Here is a 12,788-nt window from a genome sequence, read left to right on the forward strand (position 1 = left end):
CTCATATAAAAATATAGCAATATGGTCTTTTGTTATATTCTTTGTACAATAACATGAACATTATCTCAGTAGTTTCCTAACATTGCAAGGAAATGTATATTTTATTCTCTGTGAGACAGAGGGAGAGGGTGGAATAGCAAATAAGTGAGTTCTGAGAGACAATTAATAGAGTTGGTTAGGTACAAGTCAGAGTAGGATGGATGTCAATCAGATCATTGGGGACAAAAGTCAGACAAATTATGGGGGACCAGTGTGTGGGTACATTAGAGTGGCATAGACTTGATGAATGAAAGAATGGAAGCCACTTAATTTTGGGAAGGCTGTTGTTTATTTACAAAATAGATATCAATGCAAAAGATCTCAAAATGAGCAAAGTCGGCCTTCTTCATTATCCATAAAGTGGCTCCAAGTAATTCAGAATGGTTATAAATCTGTGAATTAGTGAGACAATGAATATGAATTAAGTGATTGAGAAGGTGCTGATCTTTGCGTCTGCCCTCTCTATCCCTGCTTCCAGTCAGAGACACAGGAGCTTTTGCAGATGCTGGAAATCCAGAGAAACACACACAAAATGCTGATGGAACTCAGCAGGTCAGGCAGCATCTATGGAGGGAAATAAGCAGTCGATGTTTTAGAGATTCAGCACAAAATAGGCCCTTCTGGCTCTTCGAGTCACACTGTCCAGCAATCCCTGATTTAACCCTAGCCTAATCACAGGACAATTTACAATAACCAATTAACCTGCTAACCTGTATATCTATGGACTGTGGGAGGAAAACCAGAGGATCCAGAGAAAACCCATGCATTCCACAGGGTACAGACTCTTTAGAGAGGATGCAGGGACTGAACTCCAACACCTTGAACTTTAATAGTGTTGCGCTAACTGCTACGCTACCGTAGCACATCTTTTGGGCTGAAACGATTCATCTGGACTAGAAGGGGAGAGTAAAACTGTTGACTTGTACTCCTCCCCCTCCTCCCACCTTCTTAATCTGTCTTCTACCCCCTTTCCAGTCACAATGAAGAGTTTCAACCCAAAATATAGACTGTTGATTTCCCTCCGTAGATGCTATCTGATCTGCTGCTAAACCATCCGTGAGCAACACTCATCACTCATACCAAGTAGAGACATAATGAACTAAGTAAACCTTGCCAATTAATACATTTGGTTTTATTTGTCAAAAAGATGTGTTCCCTCTGCCCAGCATCATCTGTTGAGTGGCATTTTATGTATAAAGACTCAAAATATATAATAAAAAATTTTACTCTGAATCGAAAATTATTCATCTTTAACACTTGCAGAGAGAATTTCTTTTTATTTTGCATTCCTTAATAAGAAATAAAATGTAAGTGTCAGGCATTACCTGTCAAGATGATAAACAAGTTTTCATAATATGTGGCTTTAATGCAAATAATTATTTGAGGCCCAGTCACATGACCTGCTGTGTGCACTGACAAGGATAATTCAGCATTGTATTCACCAGGAGGAGAGGCTGCAATCTCCCTAACTGAGTGAAATACATTACTGTCACTCCTTTAAGATAGGAAGGCGGCAAATGAAAGTGGACTTTTCATATAAGGAGATTACTTTGTCCTGGATATTGTCGGGTTTCTGGTGTGACATTGACATTGCTTTCAACCAAGAACATGAATCATCTGACATCTGCCATTTCTGAGATATATCTGTGTTGGGATGTCAGATGGTGAGTCATCTCTGACTTGCTGTTGTTTCTTTCCTCACTTTATTCTCAGCATCTGGACATTGCTATCAAGGCCAGCATTTATTGCGCATCTCGAACTAATATTGGTCTAACTGGTATGGTAAGGCACGTAAGTGTGGACCGCACAAAAGGTCTGGAGTCCCATGATAACATGGAACTCCATATGTCCTCTCTGAATCCATTGCTAATCTAGTAATTTGACTACAACAACAGGTCCACAAACCTGCCTGTCCTGGCAGACCTATTGTCTCAGCTTGCTCCTGCCCCACCAAACTCATTTCTGCCTACCTCGACAAGGTTTTATCCCCCGTTGTTCAATCCCTTCCTACCTATGTTCGTGACACTTCTCACGCTCTTAAACTTTTCGATGATTTTAAGTTCCCTGGCCCCCACCACTTTATTTTCACCATGGATGTCCAGTCCCTATATATTTCCATCCCCCATCAGGATGGTCTCAAAGCTCTCCGCTTCTTTTTGGATTCCAGATCTAATCAGTTCCTCTCTACCACCACTCTGCTCCGTCTAGCGGAATTAGTCCTTACTCTTAATAATTTCTCCTTTGGCTCCTCCCACTTCCTCCAAACTAAAGGTGTAGCTATGGGCACCCGAATGGGTCCTAGCTATGCCTGCCTTTTTGTTGGGTTTGTGGAACAATCTATGTCCGTGCCTATTCTGGTATCTGTCCCCCACTTTTCCTTCGCTACATCGACGACTGCATTGGCGCTGCTTCCTGCACGCGTGCAGAACTCGTTGACTTTATTAACTTTGCCTCCAACTTTCACCCTGCCCTCAAGTTTACCTGGTCCATTTCCGACACCTCCCTCCCCTTTCTAGATCTTTCTGTCTCTGTCTCTGGAGACAGCTTATCCACTGATGTCTACTATAAGCCTACTGACTCTCACAGCTATCTGGACTATTCCTCTTCTCACCCTGTCTCTTGCAAAAACGCCATTCCCTTCTCGCAATTCCTCCGTCTCCGCCGCATCTGCTCTCAGGATGAGACTTTTCATTCTAGGACGAGGGAGGTGTCCTCCTTTTTTAAAGAAAGGGGCTTCCCTTCCTCCACTATCAACTCTGCTATCAAACGCATCTCCCCCATTTCACGTACATCTGCTCTCACTCCATCCTCCCGCCACCCCACTAGGAATAGGGTTCCCCTGGTCCTCACCTACCACCCCACCAGCCTCCGGGTCCAACCTATTATTCTCCGTAACTTCCGCCACCTCCAACGGGATCCCACCACTAAGCACATCTTTCCCTCCCCCGCCACTCTGCTTTCCGCAGGGATCGCTCCCTACGCGACTCCCTTGTTCATTCGTCCCCCCCCCACATCCCTCCCCACTGATCTCCCTCCTGGCACTTATCCTTGTAAGCGGAACAAGTGCTACACATGCCCTTACACTTCCTCCCCTACCACCATTCAGGGCCCCAAACAGTCCTTCCAGGTGAGTCAACACTTCACCTGTGAGTCGGCTGGGGTGATATACTGCGTCCGGTGCTCTCGATGTGGCCTTCTATATATTGGCGAGACCCGACGCAGACTGGGAGACCGCTTTGCTGAACACCTACGCTCTGTCCGCCAGAGAAAGCAGGATCTCCCAGTGGCCACACATTTTAATTCCACGTCCCACTCCCATCCTGATATGTCTATCCACGGCCTCCTCTACTGTAAAGATGAAGCCACACTCAGGTTGGAGGAACAACACCTTATATTCCGTCTGGGTTCCCTCCAACCTGATGGCATGAACATCGACTCCTCTAACTTCCGCTAATACCCCACCTCCCCCTCGTACCTCATCTGTTATTTAATTTTATACACACATTCTTTCTCTCACTCTCCTTTTTCTCCCTCTGTCCCTCTGACTATACCCCTTGCCCATCCTCTGGATTCCCCCCCGCCTTGTCTTTCTCCCTGGGCCTCCTGTCCCATGATCCTCTCATATCCCCTTTGCCAATCACCTGTACAGCTCTTGGCTCCATCCCTCTCCCTCCTGTCTTCTCCTATCATTTTAGATCTCCCCCTCCCCCTTTCAAATCTCTTACTAACTCTTCCTTCAGTTAGTCCTGACGAAGGGTCTCGGCCTGAAACGTCGACTGTACCTCTTCCTAGAGATACTGCCTGGCCTGCTGTGTTCACCGGCAACTTTGATCTGTGTTGCTAGTAATTTGACTAGTTTTTTTTTACTTCAGGAACTGAAATTAAATTGTCATGATGAGACTTGATCTTGAACTCTGGATAAATCGATCCAGAATTTTGGCTGCTGGTCCAATAACAACTACTTCATAACCACTGACTAATATTTGAATATACACTTTAAAGAAAATATAAAATAAGGCCATGATTTACAGTATTTTGTATTCATAAAAGTATCACTGAAAATCCCCGAACGTTTTTGCTAAAAAAAATCATTGTCCTGAATTATCTTCTACTGCATTTATATTTAATTCTTCAAGCATTCTGACGGGAAATCTATCATATACAGTGAAATGGAACATCCCATGACACACTGTAGATATTAAATTTCTTTGGAAGGCTTACTCATTGAGTAGTTTTGTTTATACAGGCTTCTCTTTGATAGTGCAAGTCCATTTAACTAACATCCCATTGTAACACATACAAGGGAGGGAGGAGAAGATGGTGGCGCGATGCAGTGCGCGCGGCCGTTCTGAATTGATATCGTTATGTGTTAAATAGGGGGCCGTGCACAATCCTGATTTGATGGAGACAGACGTGAGAAGCACGGAGGAACACCTGGAGAAACTTCTGAAATGCCCGCTTCACTGCCGCTGCTACCGTGCGATCGAGAATCTCCGGAGAGAAAGGCCCCAAATCCTCGGCTTTGCCTGTTGCCGGGGCCGGGATCGAAGCACTCGACAGAGGTGGTGCTCGGTGCTCAGTGTTGGAGAGCTGGTCAGAGGCTCGAAGTTTTTGGATGGACTCGAAAGTCGGACTGTGGTCAGATAATTCCAGGATGCTGCATTGGCAAGTTTGTGGCGCTGGAGGTTCTGCGTGAGATTATGGGACTTTCCAGAGACTTTGAGACTTTTACCGTACCCATCATCTGTTCTTATCAAATTATGGTATTGCTTTGCACTGTTGTAACTATATGTTATAATTATGTGGTGTTTGTCAGTTTTTAAGTCGGTTTGTCATGTGTTTCTGTGATATCATTCTGGAAAAACATTGTATCATTTCTTAATGCATGCATTACTAAATGACAATAAAAGAGGACTGTGTGTCCTCATAATTTAAAATGCTGGAGGAACTCAGCAGGTCCAGCAACATACATGGAAATGAATAAATAATCAACATTTTGGGCTGGAAATGAAGGAGGAAGACAACAGAATTAAAAGTTGAGGAGAGGAGAAGGAGGATAGCTAGAAATTGATAGGTGAATCCAGATGGGTAGGAAAAGTAAAGAGCTGGAGAGGAAAGAATCTGATAGGAGAGGAGAGTGGACCATTGAAGTAAAGGATGGGATCCACAGGAGGTGAGAAGAGGTAAGGGGCCAGAGTGGGGAATAGAAGAAGAGGGGAGGGGAAGGAAATTTTTTAACTGGAAGGCAAAATCAAATTAAATATACACCCTTTGTAGCAATTTAGGCAAGGACAGAGTGTCTACCTTCTGGTTTTAGATTTGAAGTTAGTTATTTCCTAATCTTCTGTAAATTCAGTCACAAGGCATCAAAGGCACCCGAGCATATACTATGAACGCTTCTCCAACATTTGAGAGTTTAGCTTATTTCTTCACCTTCATTTTCATTCTTCATACTTCACATCACTACTCTTTAATTAAAATTTAAAGTTCACCTAAACACTTTGAACTTCTTTCCGATCCAGGTTCATGTGTATGATTTAAATGTTAACAAATATGAACCAATTTGTCAGCAAGCTATCGTGAACAAGAAGAGAAATAAACTCACACATATTGCATTCAACCCAACCCACCCCATCATAATGGTCGGAGATGAGCGTGGCGGTGTGACAATCTTGAAGTTGTCTCCAAATCTGCGAAAACAGCCAAAGGTAAGATGGTATCTTGAATTTCTGATGTACTATGCAACAGAGTGCTACAATTTTTCTCCAAAGCCTCTATTAGCTCCTTTGGCTCTAAAATATATTAATTAAATGTGATTTTTAAAAATTTTATTTTTTTTGTTAAGTATGTGGGCAATGAAATGCCAAACTTTGACATTCAAAGAGATGCCATGCATTAAGGGCAAGCCTAATTACACAATACTCAGTAAGTACAATGCAGAATGGCATAACCCGTAAGTTTTTCTTTAGATCTATTATTGTAATTTGATGAAAATGAAGAGGAATCTTCCTCAGATGAGTGAAATATATGAAAAGTGGACCCTGCTGGCACTTCATTATCATGAACATATCTAGAATGCCATACTAGATCTAGTATTAGGTAACGAACCGGGTCAGGTCACAGATCCCTCAGTGGGTGAGCATCCGGGTGACAGTGACCACCACTCCCTGGCCTTTAGCACTATCATGGAAAAGGATAGAATCAGAGAGGACAGGAAAATTTTTAATTGGGGAAGGGCAAATCATGAGGCTATAAGGCTAGAACTTGCAGGTGTGAATTGGGATGATGTTTTTGCAGGGAAATGTACTATGGACATGTGTTCGATGTTTAGGGATCGATGTTTAGGAATCTCTTGCAGGATGTTAGGGATTGTCCCGGTGAGGAAGATAAAGAATGGTAGGGTGAAGAAACCATAGGTGACAAGTGAGGTGGAAAATCTAGTCAGGTGGAAGAAAGCAGCATACATGAGGTTTAGGAAGCAAGGATCAGATGGGTCTATTGAGGAATATAGGGTAGCAAGAAAGGAGCTTAAGAAGGGGCTGAGGAGAGCAAGAAGGGGGCATGAGAAGGCCTTGGCAAGTAAGGTAAAGGAAAACCCCAAGGCATTCTTCAATTATGTAAAGAACAAAAGGATGACAGGAGTGAAGGTAGGACCAATCAGAGATAAAGGTGGGAAAATGTGCCCGGAGGCTGTGGAAGTGAGCGAGGTCCTCAAAGAATACTTCTCTTCGGTATTTACCAATGAGAGGGAACTTGATGATGGTGAGGACAATATGAGTGAGGTTGATGTTCTGGAGCATGTTGATATTAAGGGAGAGGAGGTGTTGGAGTTGTTCAAATACATTGGGATCGATATGTCCCCAGGGCCTGACGGCATATTCCCCAGGCTGCACCACGAGGCAAGGGAAGAGATTGCTGAGCCTCTGGCTAGGATCTTTATGTCCCCATTGTCCACAGGAATGGTACCGGAGGATTGGAAGGAGGCGAATGTTGTCCCCTTGTTCAAGAAAGGTAGTAGGGATAGTCTGGGTAATTATAGACCAGTGAGCCTTAGGTCTGTGGTGGGAAAGCTGTTGGAAAATATTTTTAGAGATAGGATCAACGGGCATTTAGAGAATCATGGTCTGATCAGGGACAGTCAGCATGGCTTTGTGAAGGGCAGATCATGTCTAACAAGCCTGATAGAGTTCTTTGAGGAGGTGACCAGGCATATAGATGAGGGTAGTGCAGTGGATGTGATCTACATGGATTTTAGTAAGGCATTTGACAAGGTTCCACACGGTAGGCTTATTCAGAAAGTCAGAAGGCATGGGATCCAGGGAAGTTTGTCCAGGTGGATTCAGAATTGGCTTGCCTGCAGAAAGCAGAGGGTCGTGGTGGAGGGAGTACATTCGGATTGGAGAGTTGTGTCTAGTGGTGTCCCACAAGGATCTGTTCTGGGACCTCTACTTTTCGTGATTTTTATTAATGACCTGGATGTCATAGTCATACTTTATTGATCCACTTTATTGATCCCGGGGGAAATTGGTTTTCGTTACAGTTGCACCATAAATAATAAATAGTAATAGAAATAGTAATAGCAATACTATTAGTAAATAGTAAATAATAATAGTCATGGAAATAATAAATAGTAATAGAATAGTAATAGAAAAATAGTAATAAATAGTTAAATAGTAATATGTAAATTATGCCAGTAAATTATGAAATAAGTCCAGGACCAGCCTATTGGCACAGGGTGTCTGACCCTCCAAGGGAGGAGTTGTAAAGTTTGATGGCCACAGGCAGGAATGACTTCCTATGATGCTCTGTGCTGCATCTTGGAGGAATGAGTCTCTGGCTGAATGTACTCCTGTGCCCACCCAGTACATTATGTAGTAGATGGGAGACATTGACCAAGATGGCATGCAACTTAGACAGCATCCTCTTTTCAGACACCACCGTGAGAGAGTCCAGTTCCATTCCCACAACATCACTGGCCTTATGAATGAGTTTGTTGATTCTGTTGGTGTTTGCTACCCTCAGCCTGCTGCCCCAGCACACAACAGCAAACATGATAGCACTGGCCACCACAGACTCGTAGAACATCCTCAGCATCGTCCGGCAGATGTTAAGGGACCTCAGTCTGTGGTGGGTAGAAGGGTGGGTTGGAAAATTTGCAGACGACACAAAGGTTGGTGGTGTTGTGGATAGTGTAGAGGATTGTTGAAGATTGCAGAGAGACATTGATAGGTTGCAGAAGTGGACTGAGAAGTGGCAGATGGAGTTCAACCCGGAAAAGTGTGAGGTGGTACACTTTGGAAGGTCAAACTCCAAGGCAGAGTACAAAGTAAATGGCAGGATACTTGCTAGTGTGGAGGAGCAGAGGGATCTGGGGGTACATGTCCACAGATCCCTGAAAGTTGCCTCACAGGTAGATAGGGTAGTTAAGAAAGCTTATGGGGTGTTAGCTTTCATAAGTCGAGGGATAGAGTTTAAGAGTCGCGAGGTAATGATGCAGCTCTATAAAACTCTGGTTAGGCCACACTTGGAGTACTGTGTCCAGTTCTGGTCGCCTCACTATAGGAAGGATGTGGAAACTTTGGAAAGGGTACAGAGGAGATTTACCAGGATGCTGCCTGGTTTAGAGTATGGATTATGATCAGAGATTAAAGGAGCTCGGGCTTTACTCTTTGAAGAGAAGGAGGATGAGAGGAGACATGATAGAGGTATACAAGATATTAAGAGGAATAGATAGAGTGGATAGCCAGCGCCTCTTCCTCAGGGCACCACTGCTCAATACAAGAGGATATGGCTTTAAGGTAAGGGGTGGGAAGTTCAAGGGGGATATTAGAGGAAGGTTTTTTACTCAGAGAGTGGTTGGTGCATGGAATGCACTGCTTGAGTCAGTGATGGAGGCAGGTACACTAGTGAAATTTAAGAGATTACTAGACAGGTATATGGAGGAATTTAAGGTGGGGTGTTATATGGGAGGCAGGGTTTAAGGGCAGGCACAACATTGTGGGCCGAAGGACCTGTAGTGTGCTGTACTATTCTATGTTCTATGTTCTAACTGTCCAACCACTCGATTACACTAACTTGCTGCAATGCTCCAAGTCACATTAAGGCATCATCTGCCACTGCATGTAGTTGACCAAGCATTCAGCAAAAGGAAAGTATCCAGCATTTATTTAGTCCTGCATCTGTATCTTAAACTCAACTCCTTATTTTTACAATGAACCCCAGTTCTACATCCTCCACTAAAATCTGCTCCATATCCACCCTGTCAAGACTCCTTGGGATATTGTATGTTTCAGTCATCCCCTTGCACTTTTCCAAACTCCAGTAAATGCAAGCCTCACTAATCCAACATTCCCTCCTCAGAGAAACTGCCCATTCCACATGCTAGTCCAGTAAATCTTCTCTGAACTGCCCCTAACATATTAGCATGCTTCCTTAAAGAGGAGACCACAATACTGTACATTGTCTTCATGACAAGCCTGTGGTCTCACCAATGCCTTATATAAATAAAGTGTACCTCCCCATTTTTGTATTCTAATTCCCCTCTGAATTATAAAATCATGTTAAATTTCCTAATCAGTCACTGTATTTACTCAATAACCTTGTGAAAATAATGCACTTGGACACTCAACCCTTCTGCAACTTTAAACTTTGTGCAATTGGACGCAGAGTTGTAGTTGGGGACATGAAATGGAGAACAATTGAGTAAGTTTCGAATGCCCTCCAGCTTCCTCTCTGAATGTAAGTGCACTGAGGATGAAACACTCTTTCAGATGGTGGAAATCTGGAACAACATTCAAAATCCTAGATGAACTCAGTGAGTCAAGCAGCTTTCATAGAGGGAAGTTGACAGTCCAGTTTCAGTACTGGAAAGTGGGGAGATAACCAGTATAAAAGGGTGGAGGAGATAGCGGAGTAAGAGCTAGTGGGTGAAACATGAATCTAGGTGAGAGGAGGTGGGGAGTAGAAATTATGTAAAAAGCTGGGAGGTGGCAAAGGGCTGAAAAGAGGGAATCTGATGGGAGAGAACAGTGGACCATGGAATAAAGGGCCACCATGTTAATGTAGCGGTTGAAGCAATGTTTCACAGTGTTAGCTGTAAGATCAGGGTTTAAATACCACTGCAGTTTACAAGTAGTTTGTATGCTCTCTCCATGACCACATGGAGTCTCCATGACCACATGGATTTCCTGTGAGTGCTCCTGTTTCCTCCCACTTTCCGGAGGCATGTGGTTAGTGAGCTGCAGACATGCTGTGTTGGCGCTAGAAGTGTGGTGACACTTGCCGGCTCCCCTCACAATTCTCATTAATTTGAGATTTGACGCACACAACACATTTCACTGTATGTTTTGATGTACAATACATTTGACAAATAAGGCTTATCTTTATCTTTAATCTTTAGGGAGACTGGAAAGAGGAATATATGGGTGGTAATTTTCATTTGTACAGTTCTAAATTATTACATTCACTATAGCATTACTAAGTTATTAAGATTTGAAAATAATTTAATTGTAAAATTACAGAAATTTAAATCAAAATAATATTTATAGAAGTATTTCTCGTTTTTGCATACTTGCAACCCTATTGTTAAACTAAACAGAAATCCTAACTGTGCTATGTAGGGTTTCTCTTGATTTCATGTCAATAACTCTGGAATGGAACCATTCATCAGAGACTGTGCCAATGATGAAGATCTTTCTGGATTCTGAACAAAACTTAATGTTACTGACATTCTGAATGAGCTAAACATTGATGATGAGAAAGCAGCAGACTAGCGGCATTTAAAGTGGGTAGGTCAGCTGGTTCAGGACATCCTGAGTCACTGAGTTATAACAGCAGTACAAATGATGAAGAAGTGTTTATTTTTGAGCTCAAAGGAAGTAAAATCACGATGTTCTCCAAGCATGTGTACTAGATCCATGGCTTTTCTTAATATAAAAGTGAATAGTGGCAAAGTGAATAGGAATAAGGAACCTTGGTTCTCAAGGGATATTGCAACTCTGATAAAGAAGAGGAGGGAGTTGTATGACAAGTATAAGAAGCAGGGAGTAAATAAGGTGCTTGAGGAGTATAGAAGTGCAAGAAAATACTTAAGAAAGAAATCAGGAGGGCTAAAAGAAGACATGAGGTTGCCTTGGCAGTCAAAGTGAAGGATAATCCAAAGAGCTTTTACAGGTATATTAAGAGCAAAAGGATTGTAAGGGATAAAATTGGTCCTCTTGAAGATCAGAGTGGTTGGCTATGTGTGGAACCAAAGGAAATGGGGGAGATCTTAAATAGGTTTTTTGCATCTGTATTTACTAAGGAAACTGGCATGAAGTCTATGGAATTAAGAGAAACAAGTAGTGAGATCATGGAAACTGTACAGATCGAAAAGGAGGAGGTCCTTGCTGTCTTGAGGAAAATTAAAGTGGATAAATCCCCGGGACCTGACAGGGTGTTCCCTTGGACCTTGAAGGAGACTAGTGTTGAAATTGCAGGGGCCCTGGCAGAAATATTTAAAATGTCGCTGTCTACAGGTGAGGTGCCGGAGGATTGGAAAGTGGCTCATGTTGTTCTGTTGTTTAAAAAAGGATCGAAAAGTAATCCAGGAAATTATAGGCCAGTAAATTTAATGTCGGTAGTAGGTAAGTTATTGGAGGGAGTACTAAGAGACAGAATCTACAAGCATTTGGATAGACAGGGACTTATTAGGGAGAGTCAACATGGCTTTGTGCATGGTAGGTCATGTTTGACCAATTTATTGATGTTTGACCAATCTATTTGTGTTTTTCGAGGAGGTTACCAGCAAAGTGGATGAAGGGAAGGCAGTGGATATTGTCTACATGGACTTCAGTAAGGCCTTTGACAAGGTCCTGCATGGGAGGTTAGTTAGGAAAATTCATTCGCTAGGTATACATGGAGAGGTGATAAATTGGATTAGACATTGGCTCAATGGAAGAAGCCAAAGAGTTGTAGTATTGAATTGCTTCTCCGAGTGGAGGCCTGTGACTAGTGGTGTGCCACAGGGATCTGTGCTGGGTCCATTGTTATTTGTCATTTATATCAATGATCTGGATGATAATGTGGTAAATTGGATCAGCAAATTTGCTGATGATACAAAGATTGGAGGTGTAGTAGACAGTGAAGAAGGTTTTCAGAGCCTGCAGAGGGACTTGGACCAGCTGGAAAAATGGGCTGAAAAATGGCAGATGGAGTTTAATACAGACAAGTGTGAGGTATTGCATGTTGGAAGGACAAACCAAGGTAGAACATACAGGGTTAATGGTAAGGCACTGAGGAGTGCAGTGGAACAGAGGGATCTGGGAATACAGATACAAAATTCCCTAAAAGTGGTGTCACAGATAGATAGGGTCGTAAAGAGAGCTTTTGGTACATTGGCCTTTATTAATCAAAGTATTGAGTATAAGAGCTGGAATGTTATGATGAGGTTGTATAAGGCATTGGTGAGGCCGAATCTGGAGTATTGTGTTCAGTTTTGGTCACCAAATTACAGGAAGGATATAAATAAGGTTGAAAGAGTGCAGAGAAGGTTTACAAGGATGTTGCCGGGACTTGAGAAACTCAGTTACAGAGAAAGGTTGAATAGATTAGGACTTTATTCCCTGGAGCGTAGAAGAATGAGGGGAGATTTGATAGAGGTATATAAAATTATGATGGGTGTAGATAGAGTGAATGCAAGCAGGTTTTTTCCACTGAGGCTGGGGGAGAAAAAAACCAGAGGACATGGGTTAAGGGTGAGGGGGGAAAAG

The 12,788-nt window shown here is 42.8% G+C and overlaps 1 protein-coding gene across 1 annotated transcript in view; it reads left to right on the forward strand.

Moving 5' to 3' along the window:
* dnai1.2 (dynein, axonemal, intermediate chain 1, paralog 2) overlaps window positions 1–12,788 on the forward strand; it is a 206,416-nt gene that overhangs the window by 185,232 nt on the left and 8,396 nt on the right. The window contains exon 20 of the mRNA XM_063042782.1: window positions 5,562–5,747. Within this exon, the coding sequence (XP_062898852.1) occupies window positions 5,562–5,747 (186 nt within the window). The remainder of the gene's footprint in view (window positions 1–5,561; window positions 5,748–12,788) is intronic.

This window comes from Mobula hypostoma, chromosome 3 (assembly GCF_963921235.1).
Source record: "Mobula hypostoma chromosome 3, sMobHyp1.1, whole genome shotgun sequence".
Taxonomy (NCBI): Eukaryota; Metazoa; Chordata; class Chondrichthyes; order Myliobatiformes; family Myliobatidae; genus Mobula; species Mobula hypostoma.